Source organism: Drosophila busckii, chromosome 3R (assembly GCF_011750605.1).
Source record: "Drosophila busckii strain San Diego stock center, stock number 13000-0081.31 chromosome 3R, ASM1175060v1, whole genome shotgun sequence".
NCBI lineage: Eukaryota > Metazoa > Arthropoda > Insecta > Diptera > Drosophilidae > Drosophila > Drosophila busckii.
The window spans coordinates 14,994,118-15,015,054 of NC_046607.1; the positions used below are offsets into that span (position 1 = coordinate 14,994,118).

The 20,937-nt window shown below is 42.0% G+C and overlaps 8 protein-coding genes and 1 non-coding gene across 10 annotated transcripts; 6 read left to right on the plus strand and 3 right to left on the minus strand.

Annotated features, from left to right (window-relative positions):
• Window positions 1-558: 558 nt before the first annotated feature.
• LOC108601808 (protein dalmatian) lies at window positions 559-3,533 on the plus strand. The gene is made up of 3 exons (XM_017989744.1): window positions 559-713; window positions 775-3,005; window positions 3,263-3,533. The coding sequence occupies exons 1-3, from the start codon at window positions 689-691 to the stop codon at window positions 3,506-3,508; spliced, it is 2,502 nt and encodes an 833-aa protein (XP_017845233.1). The 5' UTR covers window positions 559-688; the 3' UTR covers window positions 3,509-3,533.
• On the plus strand, window positions 3,032-3,189 carry LOC117134888. Its single transcript, XR_004458902.1, has one exon.
• A 236-nt stretch (window positions 3,534-3,769) lies between the features above and the next one.
• Window positions 3,770-6,445, plus strand: LOC108604633 (protein VAC14 homolog). The gene is made up of 9 exons (XM_017994182.1): window positions 3,770-3,925; window positions 4,005-4,155; window positions 4,220-4,450; window positions 4,511-4,976; window positions 5,035-5,361; window positions 5,416-5,521; window positions 5,579-5,875; window positions 5,935-6,177; window positions 6,236-6,445. The coding sequence occupies exons 1-9, from the start codon at window positions 3,828-3,830 to the stop codon at window positions 6,384-6,386; spliced, it is 2,070 nt and encodes a 689-aa protein (XP_017849671.1). The 5' UTR covers window positions 3,770-3,827; the 3' UTR covers window positions 6,387-6,445.
• A 106-nt stretch (window positions 6,446-6,551) lies between these two features.
• LOC108604634 (pre-mRNA-splicing factor RBM22) lies at window positions 6,552-7,970 on the minus strand. The gene has a single exon (XM_017994183.1). It carries the CDS (start codon window positions 7,893-7,895, stop codon window positions 6,624-6,626), a length of 1,272 nt encoding a protein of 423 aa, XP_017849672.1. The 5' UTR covers window positions 7,896-7,970; the 3' UTR covers window positions 6,552-6,623.
• A 108-nt stretch (window positions 7,971-8,078) lies between these two features.
• LOC108604015 (ATP-dependent RNA helicase abstrakt) lies at window positions 8,079-10,087 on the plus strand. The gene has a single exon (XM_017993259.1). The coding sequence runs from the start codon at window positions 8,127-8,129 to the stop codon at window positions 9,984-9,986; it is 1,860 nt and encodes a 619-aa protein (XP_017848748.1). The 5' UTR covers window positions 8,079-8,126; the 3' UTR covers window positions 9,987-10,087.
• A 192-nt stretch (window positions 10,088-10,279) lies between these two features.
• Window positions 10,280-16,506, plus strand: LOC108604014 (gelsolin). Of its 2 annotated transcripts, XM_017993256.1 has the most exons (8): window positions 10,280-10,364; window positions 11,933-12,186; window positions 12,574-12,754; window positions 13,851-13,925; window positions 13,992-14,187; window positions 14,253-15,964; window positions 16,024-16,149; window positions 16,364-16,506. In XM_017993256.1, the coding sequence occupies exons 2-8, from the start codon at window positions 12,146-12,148 to the stop codon at window positions 16,421-16,423; spliced, it is 2,391 nt and encodes a 796-aa protein (XP_017848745.1). In that variant the 5' UTR covers window positions 10,280-10,364; window positions 11,933-12,145; the 3' UTR covers window positions 16,424-16,506. The 2 variants fall into 2 exon arrangements, with proteins under 2 accessions (XP_017848745.1, XP_017848746.1); XM_017993257.1 differs by lacking the exons at window positions 10,280-10,364; window positions 11,933-12,186 and adding an exon at window positions 12,204-12,311.
• A 275-nt stretch (window positions 16,507-16,781) lies between these two features.
• LOC108602526 (serine protease snake) lies at window positions 16,782-18,543 on the minus strand. The gene is made up of 5 exons (XM_017990659.2): window positions 18,158-18,543; window positions 17,987-18,102; window positions 17,804-17,913; window positions 17,379-17,543; window positions 16,782-17,318 (listed from the first exon to the last, which is right to left on the minus strand). Exons 1-5 carry the CDS (start codon window positions 18,501-18,503, stop codon window positions 16,883-16,885), a joined length of 1,173 nt encoding a protein of 390 aa, XP_017846148.1. The 5' UTR covers window positions 18,504-18,543; the 3' UTR covers window positions 16,782-16,882.
• A 136-nt stretch (window positions 18,544-18,679) lies between these two features.
• On the minus strand, window positions 18,680-18,910 carry LOC108601327 (the record flags this gene model as incomplete). The annotated part of the gene is made up of 1 exon (XM_033293933.1): window positions 18,680-18,910. A coding segment is annotated over one exon (231 nt), but the record flags the coding sequence as incomplete, so codon positions are not given.
• A 1,303-nt stretch (window positions 18,911-20,213) lies between these two features.
• LOC108601328 lies at window positions 20,214-20,923 on the plus strand. Its single transcript, XM_017989227.1, has 2 exons — window positions 20,214-20,228; window positions 20,285-20,923. Exons 1-2 carry the CDS (start codon window positions 20,214-20,216, stop codon window positions 20,921-20,923), a joined length of 654 nt encoding a protein of 217 aa, XP_017844716.1.
• Window positions 20,924-20,937: the final 14 nt, after the last annotated feature.

Consider the following 20,937-nt stretch of genomic DNA (forward strand, 5'->3'; position numbering starts at 1 on the left):
TTTCGCTACCATAAAGCTGTCTATTAACTCTATGCTATTAATTATTGTTTGCACGACTGTTTGACTCTTAGCTCAAATGAACGTTACAGCTGACTATATTATTGTTAAGCATATCGATAATTAATCGTCATTAGACCAGTGTACTGTACTCTTGTAAGCAAAATGTCGGAAGGCGGGAAATTAAGTGAATATTTACATTTTCATATCAAATGATTAAATTAAGTGCAACATGGTTAAAGTTAACGCGCATCGACTACGCACAAAATCTAAATTAGGTTTACCTAAAAGATTTGACATCAGTTCAACTCAAAATGCCAATGATACGTTGGCAACAAACAAACAGAAAACGACGCCTGTTTCCATTATAAAGGGAAAATCTCGAAACGCGGTGCGTAATTGCGTAGTTCGAATAAAACGCGTCAAAGTGCAATTGAATAATCAAAGTAAATCACGAAATCAAAGTAATACAACATTGTACAGTTTACGCAACTGTGCGGTGCGACTCCATGATATAAGTAAAACGTTCAAAAATGTTAAGTCGTCTACAAGCGAGACTTCCGCGAACCAGGATGTAAATAAAACATTGACATTAGCCTCTAAGTTAATCACAGATGCAACGCAGGCTCCCACAGACAATAATCATATTGCCTATGATGAGAGCTCATTTCATCCTGTGCGTAATTCTACAATGTGTGAGTCAAGGCAGCTCGCAGGTAAATTTATATCCTAATTATTTTGATATCAAATAACATATACATATATTGCCTTTCTTAGCTGCACCATTATCGCCATTTCGGGTGCCAGAAAAGCTTCAGGAACACATAGCGGCGGAAGCGAATGTTGCAATAACATCGCCATTACGGGTTCGGCTTAAGCGAATAAGAACACATCGGCTTAAAGAGGAAGCTATTCCGGAAAAGCCGTCCACATTAGAAGAACATTTCTTAGCTGCACCATTATCGCCATTACGGGTGTCAGCAAAGCTTCAGGAAAACATAGCGGCGGAAGCGAATGTTGGAATACCATCGCCATTACGGGTTCGGCTGAAGCGAATGAGAACATATCCGCTTAAAGAGGTAGCAGTGCAGGAAAAGCCGTCCACATCAGAAGAACCATATCGCTTCTTTCATCGAGATCAACCCCCAACACGAACACGTTCGTCAGTCACGCGGGATGTCTATAATTTTCTTACACAGTTTGGTGAGGAAAATAGTATTTCGGACCACCAGCCAGATGTAGCTGCTGACATAATAAAAAAAATGGTTGACGATGGCCGGGCAAATTTGGTCTCTCTCAAAAATGGCAAATGGAGAACGCACGCGGTGAAGAAAAAAAAACGACGACCGATTGGCAAGAGAAAACAATGTTCACTGCAGAGCATCGCTGAAAAGGAAAAATCAATGCCAGAGGTAGCTGCAAAAAAGCGAATGCCTACTGACCAGCGTCCATTATCACCCATTTATGAACCGGAAGTGGGTACCGACGATGATCATGCTGCTGAACAGCAATTTGTAGCTCCAGCAACACCACAACCTCTCACACGTGACAGTGTCTCAAATAATGCCCACAGAACGCTACCAGAAGGCGCATATAGTCCTTTCGCGCGATCCTTGCTTATTAATCGTGCACACGATTCTTTAGAAAAACGACGACACTTGGTAACCATGGCTCAACAAATCATAAGCACGCCATTACCTCGCAAAAGTGTTAATCTAACAGCTAATAATAAAACAGCAATTTCACCCATTATTAGTGCAGATAGTAACGATATTAGAAAGAAGAGTAACCGTATTTCGCCATGGCGTGTGTCTGACGAGACAAAACTACCTAATACATTTGTATTTGGCTTAAATACATCACACTCTCCCTCATATTCCAGTGACCACATACCCAAACGTCATGTATATCTGCCGGAGGAGTCTGCACCAGCTCCAGCCGCAGCAGAGCTGACGCTAATTGCCAACAATTCAGTGCAGAGGGATCAAGAACATAGCCTTCCATCTAATGATTCAAATGGTGAAAAGCTGCCACCGCTGCCAGAAATTTCATCTTTCAATAATGAGAATGATCCAGCTCCAGCCGCAGCAGAGCTGACGCTAATTGCCAACAATTGTGTGCAGAGGAATCAAGAACATAGCCTTCCGTCTAATGATTCAAATAGCGAAAACTTGCCACCGCTGCCAGAAATTGTATCTTTCAATAATGAGAATGAACCACCTCTAGCCGCAGCCGAGCTGACGCTAATTGGCCAGAATGATTCAAATGGCGAAAACTTGCCACCTCTGCCAGAAATTTCATCTTTCAATAATGAGAATGAAAACTCTGAGAATCTTTTGCAAAAGCCAAATGTAAGACGAACACTACAGCCCCGAGTGCCCTTTAAGGATATAACAATATTAGAAGTACAGGAATTGTCGCCATGGAAGAACAAAGCGGCGGAAAAATCCCATTCAAGATTTGATGAAACCACTAATGACAATGGAGCTGCTCACAGTCCAACTAAGCCACATTTGAATCCAAGCCGACTATCACGAAATCTATTTGGATTTGAAGAGTTTCTTAGCTTGCAAGAGAATAAGTCCCACATGGACGAAGCCACTAATGGCAATGGAGCTGCTTACAGTCCAACTAATCTACATCAAAACAGTGCTATTCATTTGAATCAAAAGAAGCAATCCCGAAATCTATTTGGATTTGAAGAGTTTCTTAGCTCGCAAGAGGATGAGTCTTACATGGCGCCACATGACGCCAGCCAGAATGTCACGCTACACGAGAAACTGCATCGGCTAAAAGAGTTACGGCCCACAGAGCAGGAACTGCCACAAGTGTCAAAGGCAGCTATGCCAAATGCTTTTAATGATGCATTGAATACCAGGCAGCGCAATATTAAAGATATGCTCTGCTCCACTATGTTGCCAGTGAGACCTAACATAGCTCCGGCAGCAAACGAGTCCGCTGGCTTGTTTACGGATTTTGAGAATTCAAATGCCACATTTGATAGAACGGTAAGTTTTCTTAATTCCAATAAGCTTGAGCGCAAGTCAACAGCAAGGACTTTTCTTATTGAAGTCTTCGCTTTGATTAGGCGCTAGATTAAATTTAAATCGAATTGTTAGATCATTTGATTGAGCCAACAGGGCCGTAAAGATTCAAGTTTATCTTTGTACGGTAGTAAGCAGCTCGCACAAAACAAACCAGCCAGAAATACACTATTTGAATGTATTGTTTAATTTAAATTATTTTTTTTATATTAATTTTCTAGCTGGTCAGACGCACCTACGTTCGGGAGCAGCCGAAGAGGAAACGCAAGCAGCGGGTTAAGTTGCTTTTTATTGACACGGATTCTTCGGATAACGAGCAGGACTCGAATGAGGACTCTCCGGTAAAGCGCGCACCGCCACACAAGCGACTTAAGGATATCCAGCACGAGCAGGAGCTGCAACAGTTTATTACCAGTTTTAATCAGGAGTGTGCAGAAGTGGAAAAATTTCCAGTGATCATCGAATAAAAGTTTAATTTGGTAGCTTTTTTTTTTTTTTGTTAATTTAATACGATATTAAACTTAAACTTGAAGTTGAGTTTCACTGTTGTACAGCAATAGATAAATATAAATTGTGTATATATTATTATGTCAATATCACCAAAAATATAAAAATTTGCCGATTAGCGCTCAATATTATCGAAGCCCATTAGTTCAAATATATTTGTAATAACTAAGTGGCAGCACTGACCAAGCAGCTGTGAAAAAATTTGGAGGGCTGGCAACGCAGCGGCACAAGCAAAGACAAACAAACGAAGGAATTAATTTAGCTTAAATTATTATTAATATGGAGCCTCCGTATGCGCCTTTAAGTGAGTCTTGTGCCAAGGCGCTAGGCGACAAAATGTACGATAAGCGGAAAGTCGCCTCCCAGGAGATAGAGAAGTGAGTATCCAAATGGGTAAACTCCCCCTTCATATGTAGGTGTGTTCATACTTATAAATCTTTCTGTTTTAACATTTAGAATGGTCATTGAGTTCAACAATAAGAACAACTCAGTACAAATTCGAAAACTTATAGAAGTTTTATCAAATGATTATGCCACATCAAGAGATGCGAATCGTCGTAAGGGAGCTCTCATAGGTCTAGCTGCAACGGGCTTAGGGCTGGGAAAAGTAAGCAAAAACTGGTATTAGTCATAGACAATATGTGTTCACGGTATGCTTTTGATTTGCGCAGGACTCGGATAAGTATGTTAATGAGCTAGTGACACCCATTATGAACTGTCTCTCTGATCAGGATACTCGTGTTCGTTATTTTGCCTGTGAATCGCTTTATAATGTGGTCAAGGTAGCGCGCTCCGCTATTATACCATTCTTTCCAGAGCTATTTGCAGCGCTGTCGCGTTTGGTTACAGACTCTGATCAAATGGTAAAGGATGGCAGCGAGTTGCTAGATCGTCTCTTAAAAGTATGTAAAATACAAAATTTGTTCAACTGCTTCAAATTAAGTTAACTTGTACATTTTTAGGACATTGTCACAGAATCTTATGAAACGTTTAATTTAGAGACATTTATACCTTTAATACGAGAGCGCATGTATGTAAAGAATGCCTTTGTGCGTCAGTATGTCATTTCCTGGATCTCAATTCTAAATGCTGTGCCGGATATAAATATGGTATCGTATTTAACGGAAATTCTTGACGGTCTCTTTGTCATGCTAGAGGACAATACGCCAGAAATACAACGCATGTGCGAGACCACAATCAGTCAGTTTTTGCGCTCCATACGTAATGATTCGTCCTCGGTGCGTATGGAGGATACCATTAATACGCTTATTACACACGCCCAATCGCTGAATGAATTAATCAAGTCCATTGCCATTAGCTGGATAAGAGAGTTTGTGCAAATCTTTGGTCCAAATGTGCTGCCCTATGCCAGTGGCATTTTCACAGCTATATTGCCCTGCCTGGAGAATAATGTGGAGTCCAAACGCAGTGAGTCACCAAATGTTTAACAATATAATACAATATTTTTATCTAAAATTTTTTTTAGGCATTAAGGATTGCGCTGTGTCCGTTAATAATTCCATGATGCAGCTTGTCTCTTCACAAGAGCACAAAACACAAAACTTGGAAAAAATAGATTTGCGTTCGATTATGGATGTACTCTCGCAATATCTTACACATAATTCGATGCATACAAAGATAGCAGTTCTTAAATGGATTCATCATTTGTTCATCCATTTCCCCAACGAAATGGCCACGCATGCTACCAATCTCAACACCAACTTGTTGTCCACACTAAGTGATTCATCAGATGAGGTGGTGCTGCAAAGCTTGTGCGTCCTAGCGCAGATTATTAATGCGCAGGATGCCAACAGTAAGTTTATCTGATCATAAAATATATGCAAATTTAATTATGCCTTCCTTGCAGACTTGGATTTCAACAAGACGCACTATCGCAAGTTTTTGCTAAGCCTACTAAACCTATTTAGCGAAGAGAAATTAATGTTGGACAATAGAGCTAGCCTTATTATCAGGTATACCCAAAACATCTTGTTCTAAATCCATGCTTATTAACCGAAAAACTCCTTTAGACAGCTTTGTGTGCTGCTAAATGCAGAGTACATCTATCGCACATTTGCCGAAATCATAGCCGAGGAGGTGTCCAAGCTAAAGCTAGCATCGACCATTGTACGTCTGCTCAACATGATTTTACTGACCTCCACAGAACTGTTTGAGCTGCGTACCAGTCTACGCGATATTTCCAATGAAAAGTCCGCAGATCTATTTCAATGCCTTTACAAGAGTTGGGTGCACTGCCCAGTGTCTACCTTATCACTTTGCTTACTAGCGCAATCCTATCAGCATGTTTCTGAATTGGTTGTACTATTGTAAGTCTTAAATCTAGTCTGTCTTGAGTCTGTTTATTAATATTTGCTTTAACTTACAGCGCTGATGTTGAAATAACTCTAGAACTGCTTGCAGAGCTGGACAAGTTGGTGCAGCTAATAGAATCACCAGTGTTTGCTGCATTGCGTCTTACTTTAGTATCGAAATCAAATAATTGCGCTGATGCCCAGTACCTAGCACATGCTCTGTTTGGGATTTTAATGCTGCTACCGCAAACTGAAGCCTTTGATACTCTACGCAATCGTCTACAATGTGTACCGAACTATTGGGGACAGCCAGACATGTAAGTTTGCTTTGTATTGTGCATGTGTTACACATATAAAATTATATTTAATTCACAGTGATGAGCGCGAATCCTTGGAGTACAAAAGTGGCATTGATTTTGTAGCACTGCGTACGCATTTTATTGAGCGACAAAAGGCACTGCGGGAGCAGCGTTTGTTACAACGCAAGCGTAGTGTTATAATGCCAGATAGTAATCAAACTTTATGAGTAATTAAATATTAATATTATTTCTGAAGCTAATTATAATTATCAGCTTCAGGTTTATGTCTATTGTAAAATGTCAAATATTGTATATTATATCTGTGATTAAGTAAACTAGACATAAAGTGTAATTCAAAGTTTACATCGCTTGCATTGGCAGTTTTTATTAATTCTTCCTGATTCATTTTAATTGATTGGTTTTAATTATACTTGATTTATTTTTAATTTTATTTTACTCTTATGCTATTTCTTCAGTGCACCCATGCGGCTGGCATCCTGACTTGGATAAGCCATTTGACCAGGTGGTGGTGGAATGACATCGATATTTCCACCTGAGGTACTTGTCGATGCTGCGCCTTCACCATCTGCAGCACCATCCAGTCCGCTGTAGGGCGCTGCATAGCTTGGCTGAGAGTACATTTGGTACGCCGAAGCTGGCACCAAGTTAGCGGGCAGCTGATGCAGCTTCATTCCTGCTGGCATTACATTGATTTGCTCCTGACGCAGATTAAAGTAATCATTTGGCTTAGCGCTAGGTGGCGGTATACCAGCCACATCAAAGCGACGATCCGTTTTGACGGCTGCACCTTGTTTGGCCTGCGAATGCGCCCATTTAATGCTGCTCTTGCGTCCGTGCAGTACCAGCTTGTTGAAGGTGCGCTCGGCGGCAAGTTCAGCAGCACTGCGTTTTGTGTATTGCACAAAGGCACACGTTTGGCGCGGCACAAGTGCAATGGAACGTATTTCGCCATATTGATAGAATTGATCACGCAGCTCTGGTTCGGTAATCTCCTCGGGTAAATTACCCACGTAGAGCGTAGTAATGTTGCGATCCTCGGGCGGCTCCAGTACAGGTAATGAGGCAGCACGCTTCATTATTTTCTCAGCCACTGGATCATTTCGGCCATAGTAACGATCCTTAATGTTTTGCTCGCACAGTGGATCATCGGGCTCGTTGGGCTTGTCATGCCGATAGGGACACTCCTCGCCACGTTTGCACTCACCCTTCACCCAGAACGAACAGATGTGCGGTCTGTTGCGCTTGTAGTACGGAGCTGTACGCGCCAGTTTAGTCAGCATATCGTTGGCCGCCAGTGAGCGTCCAACAGCACCAGCAGCTTCAGTGCCATCGCCATCCTGCAGCTGTGCATCTATATTTTGTATGTAGTACTCCTTGTTCACGTCACTCTGCGGCAGATTGTCAGCCACTTTCAGCGCTGCGTCACGTACTTGTATAGGAAGTCCGTACTCCAGATCCAGCAGGCATGTTTGACACACGTTTTTGATACGCGCACACGTCTGACAAACCTCAGTCTTTTTGAAGCGCATTCTTGCGCCGGGACACCAACGAAATATAGTGAATGGACGCGTGCAGATTTTGCATTCCTTGCCAAAGCGCTCCTTTATCATACGCACGTATGGATTGTCACCCAGGCAGGTCTGGCAGAGAATGGGGAACTCGGCATCTTCCCAATTTTGTCTGTTGTACGTATTGGTCGTCTTTGACATAGACATGGCGAAGCCAAAGTTTTGTTAACTATTAACAATTACTATAAAAACACGCACGCACTAGTTTTTCCTATAAAAAAATACGATTCTGCTTCCTCTTACTCATTGTCTGGATGACAGTGGCCGAATTGCAGCTATCGATATTAAGTTATATTTATCGACATTTTGGACAAGGTGGCATCACGCGAATCCAGTGTAAACGTTTGTTTTGTTTATGTTGATAAAAGATAGTTAATAATGTCGCCAACGCCTGTTAAACGTTATAGGCGCAGTTCCAAGTCCTCCGATGACGAGAAGGAAGACAACTATGTGCCCTATGTGCCGGTGAAGGAGCGCAAGAAGCAACAAATGATAAAAATGGGCCGTATTGTACAGCTTACCACAGAATCAGCACAACCCAAATCCTCCAGTGAGAATGAGAACGACGATGACGCTACAGGTGCTCAGGATGCGGAGACATGGGGACGCAAATACAACATAAGCTTGCTAGATCAACATACAGAGCTGAAAAAAATAGCCGAGGCGAAAAAGTTAAGCGCGGTGGAAAAGCAGCTGCGCGAAGAAGAGAAAATCATGGAGAGTATTGCACAGCAAAAGGCTTTGATGGGTGTGTCTGAATTGGCAAAAGGCATACAGTATGAAGAGCCCATAAAAACGTCCTGGCGTCCACCACGTTACATACTAGCCATGCCTGAGGAGGAACGCCAGGCCATACGCAAAGAGCTAAGAATTCTGGTCGAGGGCGAAAATACAAGTCCGCCTATACAGACTTTTCGAGAAATGAAGTTTCACAAAGGCATACTCAACGGCTTGGCTGCCAAAGGTATTAAGACACCAACGCCCATACAGATACAGGGTCTGCCTACAGTGCTGTCAGGACGCGATCTCATTGGCATTGCCTTTACGGGCTCCGGCAAAACATTGGTATTTGTGCTGCCCATTGTTATGTTCGCGCTGGAGCAAGAGTACAAGCTACCATTTGAGCGCAACGAGGGTCCTTACGGCTTGATCATATGCCCTTCACGTGAGCTGGCCAAGCAAACACATGAAATTGTACAGCATTATAGTAAACACTTGCAGCAATGTGGCATGCCCGAGGTGCGTTCCTGTCTAGCAATGGGCGGACTGCCCGTGAGCGAGGCTCTCGATGTAATTTCTAAAGGCGTTCACATAGTGGTGGCCACACCTGGACGCCTCATGGATATGCTCGACAAAAAAATACTAACTTTAGACATGTGCCGTTATCTGTGTATGGATGAGGCGGATCGTATGATAGACATGGGCTTCGAGGAAGATGTGCGCACCATATTCTCCTTCTTCAAAGGCCAACGACAAACACTGCTCTTCTCTGCCACTATGCCCAAGAAAATACAGAACTTTGCACACTCAGCGCTGGTCAAGCCAGTGACTATTAATGTGGGACGTGCTGGAGCAGCATCCATGAATGTCACTCAAGAGGTGGAATATGTAAAGCAGGAGGCCAAAGTTGTATATCTGCTAGATGTTCTACAAAAGACTGCGCCGCCTGTGCTTATATTTGCGGAAAAGAAACAGGATGTGGACTGTATTCATGAGTATCTGCTGCTCAAGGGCGTCGAAGCGGTGGCCATACACGGTGGCAAGGATCAGGAGGAGCGTTCTCGAGCAGTGGATGCGTATCGCATGGGTAAAAAGGATGTGCTAGTAGCAACAGATGTGGCGTCCAAGGGTCTGGATTTCCCCAATGTGCAGCATGTGATCAACTATGATATGCCTGATGATATAGAGAACTATGTGCATCGCATCGGTCGTACGGGCCGCTCAAATACCAAGGGATTGGCTACTACACTTATAAACAAAATCACAGAGCAATCAGTGCTGCTGGACTTGAAGCATTTGCTCATTGAGGCCAAGCAGCAGGTGCCCGATTTTCTGGACGAACTGGCGCCTGAGGCGGATCACACACACTTGGATCTGGGTGACTCGCATGGTTGCAGCTACTGCGGCGGTTTGGGCCATCGCATCACCGAGTGTCCCAAGCTGGAGGCGGTGCAGAGCAAGCAGGCATCGAATATTGGCAGACGCGATTATCTGTCCAATACGGCGGCGGACTACTAATTTTTTTTACTGTATGCGCGGCTAACCCTTGCCGTTTAAGCCGAAATAAAATGCGGGAATTGAAAGCGCTATGCAAATGCCTGACTCTTAACCCAAAGTTCTCAGAACATACAATGTTTTGTTTTGAATTGAAAATGTTGTTTACAGCTTTTGTGCAAAGGTACTTTTGTTCACTCCAATTGCTTATCGGTTGAGTCTTTCGTGTTATCAGTCATCTTCGATGACAGCAGCTCAAGAGCGACAGAGTAAGAGAGAGGGAGAGCGAAAGTTTTGAGCGCGTCTTATAAAGGCGTCAACAAGCTTGCAGTTCAGTTCAGTGTCTAAAGCTGTCTCGACTCGATCACAACTGATTTAAATATTCTCGGTGTTTATTCAAGTGTACGTACCATAAGTGTTTATGTATTTACATATTTAGTAGTTTGTTTTGTGTTTTGTTTGTGCTTTAAGCTTCCTAATTAGCGGCTAGAGCAAGTGTGTTTAGTTTGATCAGTTTGCCCTTATACTAATTAGAACTGCTATCAATTAAAACGTTGTTAAAGTTTGATAGTGTATTTACACATACTTAAGTACTTTGCAATTGTGTAAGTCGAAACAGTTTGATTGCCTCACAGCGTTTGGTTTGGGTGTGTGTGTGTGTCTAACTGTAAGTTGAGTTAGGCTACGGCGAGTAAATTTAATTGAAAGACTGCTGATTAGGCTTATCAGCGTGCATATTACTTTGAGCTTAGCTTATCTTGGGTTAAAACCTTCAGTTTTGCAATGATACATACACACATATGTCTAATATTCAATTCTATACAACACTTGGGTAATTCCTAAGGGCATATTTAATAATACAAAATATTTTGAAATCTTGTAAATTTGTTTTACACATAATTATAAAGCTCAGCTTATATTTGAGCTGATTCTTAGAATGCTTGCCCTTTTAATTTTAAAGGAAGTGAATACCAGTTATCTACCTAAGCATAATTATTTGGCAATTAACATTTCTAAAATGCGTAGCTCATTAAAAAGAACTTATAAGCATAGCTATTTATTTATATATTAACAAGTTTTAGGAACAACTGACATGTTTGAATTATACTCAGCTTAGTGCCCAACTGTAGGCATTGTCTTTTAACTAAGCTATGATAATTTATCTTATAGTACATCTGAGTACTTCAACGTAAGCCTCTACCGTATAATATATGTATGTATGACTCTGAATATTTAAAATTGTAATCACGTCGTACGTCAGGCTTCAAGCAAATCAACAAGTCGAACTTGAAAATGGCACAAAAAAAGTGAAACACAAACAAAAACAGAAAAAACATGAAAAATATGGCAAATTGAGCGCTGTTTGCTGATTTTGATATGCATAAATGTAGTTTGTGGTTTTTATGTATAATGTCTCTGACCTAGTTGCAAGGAAAGGGCTTGCCCAAGTGTCAGTACAACTATCTCTGCAGTTAATAATGATATCACATAGCTATATACAATGTCGTCATTTGGCAAAATTAATTACTTAAAATATATATACGTGGTGTCGACAAGATGCGTGCTGTCTATTTTATACACTTGCTAAAAGGTTATGGCGCTTGGTCACGAAACTCAAATGATGTAAAAAGATGACATTAATATTGCAGATTATAAGAAATACATAGACAAAATTAATAATTACAGCATAGAGCATAATAAAGTCGTTGTGCTCTTGTGTACAACTTGGCTACTTAATTAGCACAACAATTCAAGCTATTAGTATGACCTGTTGAAGCTGTTTATACTAGTGGGCCACTCACTGTTTGCTTTAAAAACGCACTCACCTAATATATATGTATGTTTGCTTGTTTTTATGATTTTTGAGGCATACACAAAGCAAATTAATACTACGTACTCTACGCTTTGTCTACTCACAATTCACACGCCACTTGTTCAATTCTCTATTTTTTCCGATTTTTCCTTTGCAGCTGACGCGCTCTGAGCGAGCATCAACAAGTCTTCTCTGTTTGGAGCGATAAAAACAAAAGCAAATACAACAGCAGCGATACAGACGATAATAGCTGTTATATATAGATATCACAACAATAAACAAAAAGACGCGCGCCGCTCTGATCCAGCACACTTTCTCCCCGCCCCACAACAACCCCCAGCGCTCGCACCAGAGCAAAACGAGAGGCGAAATGGCAAATCGCCGCTACGCCAGCATGGCAGTCATCTGCAGGTAATGCAAGTGAACAGTTCGTAAAAGCGTTCAAGCTACAAAAAAGTTCATAACAAAGTTAGAAATATAGTTAAAATTTATTACGCATACGCCGCGCTGTCATAAGTACAAACTAATTAGTCAGCGTAAGTTCAATTGTTTCTAAATGTTATATATACATTATAAATGTTGTTAGCTCGTCTCATGTGACACAAATGTCAGTCAGTCTATTGTATTTATTTTCTTTACGACCTTTTATGGACATGACTCACACGCGAAGGCTGCGTAACCTATACATGGCGTTGAAAAATTATTTTTGTTGTTGTTAGCAATCACAACATTCGAACATGCGAACCAATGTTTGCTTTGAATTGTAGTTGGTTTTCATGTATTTTGTTTACTTTGCAGCTTGATTGCTCTTATCGCAGTCTGCTCAGCCGGCACACTCAACGCTCGACCCGCGTTTCCTGCCCAAGCCGGCCAAACTCAGCCCTCTCTTGGCAATACCAAGCAGCCCGCTCGCCGCATCATGCATCCAGCCTTTGCCAATGCTGGCCGTACACCTGGCCTAGAGATCTGGCGCATTGAGGTAAGTGCACTGATCCACATACATACATATACATGTATGTATATGTAGCTATATTTATTTATTTATTTTCTTGGTAAAGTACTCATGTTTGAAGATTTCACTTATAAAATTTGTGGCACATGTGTTTATAAATAGTTGCCGCTTGTTCACACTGCCACTTGGGGGAAAGTTCGCGCAAAACGCCCACGCACGAATGCGTTGCTCATGCAGCAACCGTACCCGAACCCCACTTGCCTCTTCTCTACTCCCGTTCGCAGCTCCTTTGCATGCAAAATCGTATTCCAGCCAGCAATCACAGTTGCTTGTTGCCGTCAAATTTTTCTTTCTATTCGCTGAACTCACGCAATTCGAGCCCCATCTGTTAGTCCATCGAGACCATAGTACAGACAGCAACAAATATACTATGTACTTGTGTCTGTGTTTATATGTACTGGATGCCACGTTCCCATCTGTTAATTGGCTAGGAAACATTAATAGAATTTATTAGCTCCTGCTGCTGCCCATGCGGCGTTTTTTCTTTTCTTTGTTTACATCAAATGCTTTCAATGTTTTGACTGGCCATTTGGCTAAAATTAGAGATGTTAGCGTGCCGCCTAAAATATTAAAAAACTAATTTTTGATTTATAGTAGTTGATTTTCAGTAAAATTGGGCTTAGGGGAATAATGAATTTTGTGATTGTGATCGCAAAAAATTCTCTTTTATATTTCAACTTTGATATTTGCTCATTAAATAATAATATTTTTATTGGCTATACAGTAATTAAAAGCAGTCTTATGATAACTGCTATGATATATATATTTTTATATATATTTTATATTATTAGAGCTTACAGCATATTTGACTTTTAGTCATCAGTTCACAATCTTTGCTTTTAGGCATATGAATAATTTAAGTAAACATAAATATGTTATATGTATATAATTACTTTTTCTTGGAACAAAGAACGGGCTTTCTTTGCTGGTCAATGTCAAAAATAGATTAAAAATTAAGCATACGCATGGGTATTTTTTCTTGTATTTATACATATATAGTTACTGTTTGTTTATACATATAAAAAGCAATTAATTTAACTATGACTCGAATTACCTCCCACAGAACTTCGAGCCTGTGCCATATCCTAAGAATACCTATGGCAAATTCTATACTGGCGACTCGTTCATCATACTTAATGTGAGTAATGCAATGCAAATAGTTGAAATAGTTTAAAGTACTTATATTTATAATTATTATTTACAGACCATGCAGAATCCCAAGGACAAGACACTCTCCTGGGATGTGCACTTCTGGCTGGGCTCAGAGACCTCCACGGACGAGGCAGGTGCAGCGGCCATTTTGACTGTGCAACTGGATGATATTCTCAATGGCGCGCCAGTGCAGCATCGCGAGGTGCAGGATCACGAATCCCAGCTTTTCCTGGGCTACTTTAAGAATGGTAAGCTGGCAGCTGACTAACTGTAGTTGAACTTATTTTAATGTTATTGCTTTGCTTTTATCTAGGCGTGCGCTATGAGCAGGGCGGCGTTGGCACTGGATTCAAGCATGTGGAGGTCAATGCTCCAGGTCAGAAGCGTCTGTTCCAGGTCAAGGGCAAGCGCAATGTGCGTGTACGCCAGGTGAATCTCTCCGTTTCCTCCATGAACAAGGGCGATTGCTTTATTCTGGACGCTGGCAATGATATCTATGTGTATGTTGGCGCCAAGTCCAAGCGCGTGGAGAAACTCAAAGCCATTAGCGCCGCTAATCAGATTAGAGATCAGGATCACAATGGACGCGCACGTGTGCAGATCATCGATGAGTTCGGCACCGATATGGATAAGGAACACTTCTTCGAAGTGCTTGGCTCTGGCGCAGCTGACCAAGTGCCCGAGGAATCTACCTCTGAGGACGACGAGGCATTCGAGCGTGCCGATGCTGCCTCTGTTACACTCTACAAGGTTTCCGATGCCAGCGGCAAGCTGCAGGTGGACACAGTGGCGCAGAAGCCATTGCGCCAAGCCATGTTGGATACACGCGACTGCTTTATACTCGACACTGGCTCCGGTATCTATGTGTGGGTGGGACGGGGCGCCACGCCCAAGGAGAAGTCCGACGCTATGGCCAAGGCACAGGAGTTCTTGCGCACCAAGAAATATCCCGCTTGGACGCAAGTGCATCGCATTGTCGAGGGCGCTGAGTCGGCTCCGTTCAAGCAGTACTTCGATACCTGGCGCGACACTGGCATGGCCCACACTCGTCTCATTCGCTCCGCTCTGAGCATTAACTCCGATGACTCGTTTGATATGGATGAGATCGATGCACAGGTGGAGAAACTGAAGAAGAGCGGCGGTCGTGCAATTGGCTTTATGCCTGATCATGGCCAGAATGCCATTGCCGAGATCACACAGTATGTCAGCAAACCAGGCAGCAATGAAGTCCTGCGCAACACTGTGGCCTTCGAGGAGCAGCTGCCACTGCTGGGCTTTGGCTCCTATGTGCTTACCTACAACTATGAGGCCAACAATGGTGACAAGGGTGCCATTGTCTATGTCTGGCAAGGCGCTAAGGCCAATGCAGCGGTTAAGGAGCGCGCTTTCGAGGATGCCATGGCCTTGGCTGTGGAGCTGAATGCCATGCTGGTGCGCACGTCGCAGGGTCATGAGCCCAGACACTTCTATAAGATTTTCAAGGGCAAACTGCTGGCCTCCTATACGGCGCTGCCCATTTCGGCGCAACTGTTCCGCATACGCGGCACTGTGGAGAGTGATATTCATGCCAGCGAAGTGCCCGCCGATAGCTCCTCTTTGGCCTCTGGCGATGCTTTTGCTCTCGCCTGCACCAACACACACAAGGTGTACGTTTGGAATGGTCTGGGCGCCTCAGAGTTCGAGAAGCAAGCTGCTAAGGAGCGCTTCGCTCACTACTGGCCCGATGCACAGATGGAGATAGTCGAGGAGGGCGCTGAGCCACAGGAATTCTGGGATGAAATCAATGGTGAAGGCCAGTACGATCGCAGTCTGGAGGAGGGCCATGCACCACTTTTGGAAGCACGTCTGTTCCATTGCCGCTTGACCAGCATTGGCCGCGCCAAGGTTGAGGAGGTGGCGCAATTCGAACAGGAAGATCTGGATACTGACGACGTTATGCTGCTCGATGCCGGCGATGAGATCTACATGTGGGTCGGCTCAGGCGCCACAGCCGAGGAGAACGGCAAAATACTGGACATGGCTAAGGTATGCCAAAGCTCTAACACGCAGTCAAATCTTTTTTAACTCTCTGTTTTCTTGCTTAGCGCTATATCCACTCGGAGCCCACCTCACGCACCATGGACACCGTTAGCATTGTGCGTGTTACCCAAGGCCAGGAGCCGCGTGTCTTCAAGCGCATGTTCCCCAACTGGCAGGACGATTACTGGCAGGTTAGTAGCTATTAACAATCGCCTTTCGTTTGCCTCATCTCTCTGCTTGTTTTTGTAATCCATTGCCATTTGTCATTTGTTGCTAATCTTGACTGTCTACTAAACAAACTACTTACATTTATAATTTGTGTTAACCCTATGTGAGTACTCAAGCTTTATGTGTTTGCCAACAAATTTTTTGAAACATTTGCTAATCATTTATTTTCACTTTTAGTCGCTGCCTTCCTATGAGGACATCAAACGCCAGGTGCTGGATGCCAACAATGAGGTCTAAGCCCTGCACCTAACCGTAGAATACTCAGCAAAATTGACCAAAAATTTTAATTGCTCTTTTGCCTTTATAAAACAAGCAAACAAATAATGTAAAAAAAAAAACTTTTTTAATAAATGCAAAATTTTGTAAACATATTTATTGAGCGTTTTGAGCTATAAAAACTTAATTTGTAAAAGATTCGCTTATCAACAATCTGAAATTAAATATGCAAGTTGTGATTTGATATTTATAGAGATTGGTTTTGGTTTGCAATGCAAATTCTATGAAAAAGTCGGATTTAAATTTAAATTTAAACGGAAGAAACTATAATTTGAAAGTTTGAACTCACTTTCGACTTAAATTTTTATTTTTGGTTTGTTTTATATATATTTAGTAATATTTAATGTTGTGCCCAGTATATAAGACAATTGTTAACTAAAATCTATTTAATGTTTTAATGTTTAGTTACTAAATTCATATTCATGCACGTCCCCAGGTCTCCTGCTCAATCCAGTCCAAATAGTTATAAACACGCGTGTAGACACTTGGATAGCTGCTGCGGCAGAAGACGCCGTAGGAGGTAATGCCAATCAGATGATAATGCATAACTTGACGACGTCGACGTCCAGGTAAATTCATCTGCAGCGGACCGCCTGAATCACCCTGGCAGGTGTCGCGACTGAGCACAAAATCCTGCGCACAGATTTGGCTGTCCACAATCCCATTGGGTGTTTCGTCGAACGCGGGCAGCTCAGCATTGCAGTCAGCATTGGGCACTAAGGAAACATTTAAGTGCGTTAAACGATTAGTCATGCCTCTGCCAAAGCTAGTGGCGCCATATCCCATGGCAAAGGCAATGGATGTGGGCAAGTCTGCATGTGACCACAGACGTATAGGACGCACAAATTCTGTAAAGCTGTGCAGAGATTAAATTAACATAACATAACATAGGATGCTTTAACTTTTGTATGCTTACGCTACATTGCGCACTAATCTTATAAGCGCTATATCATGATAGTACAGCTCTTCGATATAGTCTGGATGATTTATAATGCTCATAACTTCCATATCCTGTGGCTGCACAGTAGACTCTTCAACCTTGAGATTCAGCCCACCAATGCGTACCCATCTTGGAGATAAGCTGCGACAATTTAAAGATAGGGAAGTGTGAGGCTAATTTTGATATATATATGCTCTGGTAGAAATTTAGTTTAAGTCTAAGATATTTAACATTAAAATAATGTGTGTGAATTATTTTAATTTGCAAGACTAAACACTCGATTTGATTTGTATTAAAGTTAACTCAGATCAGATCAATATATCATTTGGCATTTTGAAATGTTAATTATATATGTAAACATCTGCTAATCTGGTTATTCCCGAAAAATTTGAGTTACTCACCCTTCGTCTAATGTGCAATGCGCAGCAGTCAAAACAAAACTCTCACTTATCAAACTGCCGCCGCACTTGTATTCGATTTGCCCAGAGCTGAGCTCAAAGCCCAAGGCAGCCTATAAAATTGAATATTTGGCTTTAGTTATCAGCGCATGATTTTGTTTGTTTTATGTTTACGACTGCGCCTACCATATGAGGGTATTCACCGGGTCGCGCCAGCACGCGTCCGTCGAAATCTTCATCGTTGGCGTCAGCTGTTACGGCCGTATCGTTTGAAAATATGCGCTCCACATACTCGGAGTACTCTAAGCGGGAAACGTAATGTGTGCAAATAGCAAAATTCATAGAATTTAAACTTACTGCGCTCACATAGGCGCCTTTGCTGCTTGTTGCGATTGTTGTGGCGATGACGAACTTCACCACCAGGTGGTGGCGGAAATGGTTGCCCCGCCCAATGCTGACGGCGTTTGCTTAGATCTGGCACTGGTTTTGGTTGTGGCAGCGACTGTTGCGTGTTGTATTCAAAGTCATGTATTCTATAATGTGCATTGCCTTTTCTTTGGCTTGGAAAATATATATCCTGCTCCAAGGGAAAATTAAATGTAGCACGGCTTGGCGGCGTGGGCGCCACAGCTGGTCTTTTTAATCTCTGTGCTTTGCCTAAGCAAAACAAAACCAGCGATAGCAATACCCAAAACTCGCGCATTACGAAATTTTATTTTAGAACTTGCTAATGCGTACGCGTTGAATATTGAAACAAGACTGAGACTGAGACGCGACAATAGCTCTTATCATTAGTTATAAAGCTTTCACACAAAAAGTAAACAAAAAAACCAAAAAGTTCACAACAATTTGTATTTTAATCAGATTTCCGCCAAATTTTTAAAAATTAACAGCCAGTGTATAGGGATTGATGACGTTAGCACGTTGGGGCGCATGCACTTGAGTTGTGCCCCCAAGTTGACCCTCGTATTGCGCAATTATCGCACGCTGTATAGACTCCAGATCCTGATCGTTGCGGTATCTCAATATGGACACTGTGGGATCATTGCCAGCTGGTGCAGCCAAAGCGTTGACCAGCAGCGCAATCAGTACAACAATCAGCTGCAGTATATAAATCAATCAGATATCAATTAAACAAGCTTTAATCACTTGCACTTACGCACAGGAACTTCATTCTTTTGCTTTAGCCAAAACCAAACTAAAAGCGTTACACGCTGTCTTCATTGCTTTTATAGACGAGAAAAAAAATCTATATTTTATGGATAGCATAACTTATCATTGATATTATAATTAAATTATAATTTGCAACTTGAACTTGAACAACCTGAAATGAAACTAGTTTTCGAGTTCGAAATCGTTTTGTTTAGCCAAAACTTATTCGCTAATCTAATCTGCTGATTTTTCCGATACTCAGCAATGTCTTTAGTTCAAAAGAAATATAAACAAAGTAGTCTAAGCAGGCTATTACAATGCAGACCATCTGAGTATGTGTGAAAGCGAAACTGAAGCGACTTCAAGTATGTAAATTGGCATAGAATGTGGGCTAAATGAATATAAACATAAGGCTGCGTATACAATTGTTTACATATAAAAATTTAAAACTTCCGAATCTGAATGAAGGCAATTTCGCTTATTAAAGATGCACAGAAAGTTGTTTTGTTTGTTTACTTTTGTTCATAACTTTTATATATTGAGATGCATTTAAAATATACGCGAACATAACGTGAAACGGCCAAATCCAATTTGATTTTGCTGAGTTACATCTTTCAAAACTTAAAATTCTTAACTTAATGCTCGGCTGAATCGTATTTAAACATACATATGTATGTGTTAGCTCTTATAGTTCATTTATACAGGTATGTCCATATAATTTTCTCAACACAATTTGATTTGCCGTTTCCAGTTTTCGTTTACATTTCCCAAATATATGTGCATAATTTCAATTCGTTTCAAATAAATCAAAAAGTGTGTTTGCAATCGTTTTGGACCACAAATTGGTTTAGGCTAACACAAATGCAAATCATATGGTTTGTTGCCAAGCACATGGCAGGTGTTTTCCAAGGAAAATACCATGATGACCCAATCGTGTAAAAAGCCCACGCTTGGTGTAAGCCGAGAAACCTTTTAGGCTTGACTCAAATCGACAACAAATCAATTTAGATACCCCCAGCAAAAGCGTAATTTGAATATATTTACACATCTTTTACGCAAGTGTAAGATATTTGATCCAATTAAAAAGCGATTGGCATTTTAATTGGAACAACGAAGATGCAGTTGAAAATGCAGCTCCACAGCTAGTGTATATATAAGCGAGAGCGTTGCAATTGCCAGACAAAGTTAGCTCAACAGCTGCACAGCACACAAGCTTACAAAGTAATCCTTTCGACTTTCGGTGTGGACACTCAAGTATAATATGCGCGCTTTTCTGGTAAGTTAACACAAAAGAAACGAGATGAACTCAAGCTAATCTGTTTGCCCATCCAGTTGGTTTGCCTGCTCGCCGTTGCACGCGGTCAGTACGATTATACGCCAATTTCGAATGCAGGCGATGGACATGGTGGTCTCGTAGGTGGTTCCAGCTATGATGCACAGAGCGGCGCGGCTCAGCTCTCGGAGCCCATACTGCTGTCCAATGAGTTCAACAAGGAGTTCTATACGTATACAGCACCCGAGCAAGAGTTCGACAATGGCCATGTAAATGATCAGCTAGCGAACAGTCTGAAGCGTAATCTGCGTGTGGTCTTCATCAAGGGTCCTGAGCATAATGGACTGGAGCAAGCTGCACTGCATTTGGCACACTCTGCCTCCGATGATCGCACTGCTATCTATGTGCTCAACAAGCAGGCCGATGTGGGCGAGCTGACACAGAAGCTCAATCAGCTCAAGCTGCAGGCCAACCACAAGCCCGAGGTGCACTTTGTCAAATATCGCACACAGAGCGATGCTGAGAATGCACAGCGTGCCATTCAGGCTCAGTATGATTCATTGCCTGGCCGCTCGGTTAATCACAATGCTGGCTCCTCGTCGCCCGTCATTGACTTTGCCTCAAAGGTTGGCAAAGTTGATGTTCTGGCACCAGCACAAAGCGCGTATTTGCCGCCCAGCCGAAAGTATAAGCTATAAGTGCAATTTAAATG

Coding starts and splice junctions, on each gene's coding strand:
- LOC108601808 (XM_017989744.1), top strand. CDS start 689: ATGTGTGAGTCAAGGCAGCTCGCAG. Junction 714..774: donor TGAGTCAAGGCAGCTCGCAG/GTAAATTTATAT, acceptor TGCCTTTCTTAG/CTGCACCATTATCGCCATTT. Junction 3,006..3,262: donor ATGCCACATTTGATAGAACG/GTAAGTTTTCTT, acceptor TTAATTTTCTAG/CTGGTCAGACGCACCTACGT.
- LOC108604633 (XM_017994182.1), top strand. CDS start 3,828: ATGGAGCCTCCGTATGCGCCTTTAAGTGAGTCTTGTGCCAAGGCGCTA. Junction 5,522..5,578: donor AGAGCTAGCCTTATTATCAG/GTATACCCAAAA, acceptor AAACTCCTTTAG/ACAGCTTTGTGTGCTGCTAA. Junction 6,178..6,235: donor TATTGGGGACAGCCAGACAT/GTAAGTTTGCTT, acceptor TTTAATTCACAG/TGATGAGCGCGAATCCTTGG.
- LOC108604634 (XM_017994183.1), bottom strand. CDS start 7,895: ATGTCTATGTCAAAGACGACCAATACGTACAACAGACAAAATTGGGAA.
- LOC108604015 (XM_017993259.1), top strand. CDS start 8,127: ATGTCGCCAACGCCTGTTAAACGTTATAGGCGCAGTTCCAAGTCCTCC.
- LOC108604014 (XM_017993256.1), top strand. CDS start 12,146: ATGGCAAATCGCCGCTACGCCAGCATGGCAGTCATCTGCAG. Junction 13,926..13,991: donor ACTCGTTCATCATACTTAAT/GTGAGTAATGCA, acceptor TATTATTTACAG/ACCATGCAGAATCCCAAGGA. Junction 14,188..14,252: donor CCTGGGCTACTTTAAGAATG/GTAAGCTGGCAG, acceptor GCTTTTATCTAG/GCGTGCGCTATGAGCAGGGC.
- LOC108602526 (XM_017990659.2), bottom strand. CDS start 18,503: ATGCGCGAGTTTTGGGTATTGCTATCGCTGGTTTTGTTTTGCTTAGGC. Junction 17,914..17,986: donor CCGGTGAATACCCTCATATG/GTAGGCGCAGTC, acceptor TCAATTTTATAG/GCTGCCTTGGGCTTTGAGCT. Junction 17,319..17,378: donor AGATTAGTGCGCAATGTAGC/GTAAGCATACAA, acceptor ATCTCTGCACAG/CTTTACAGAATTTGTGCGTC.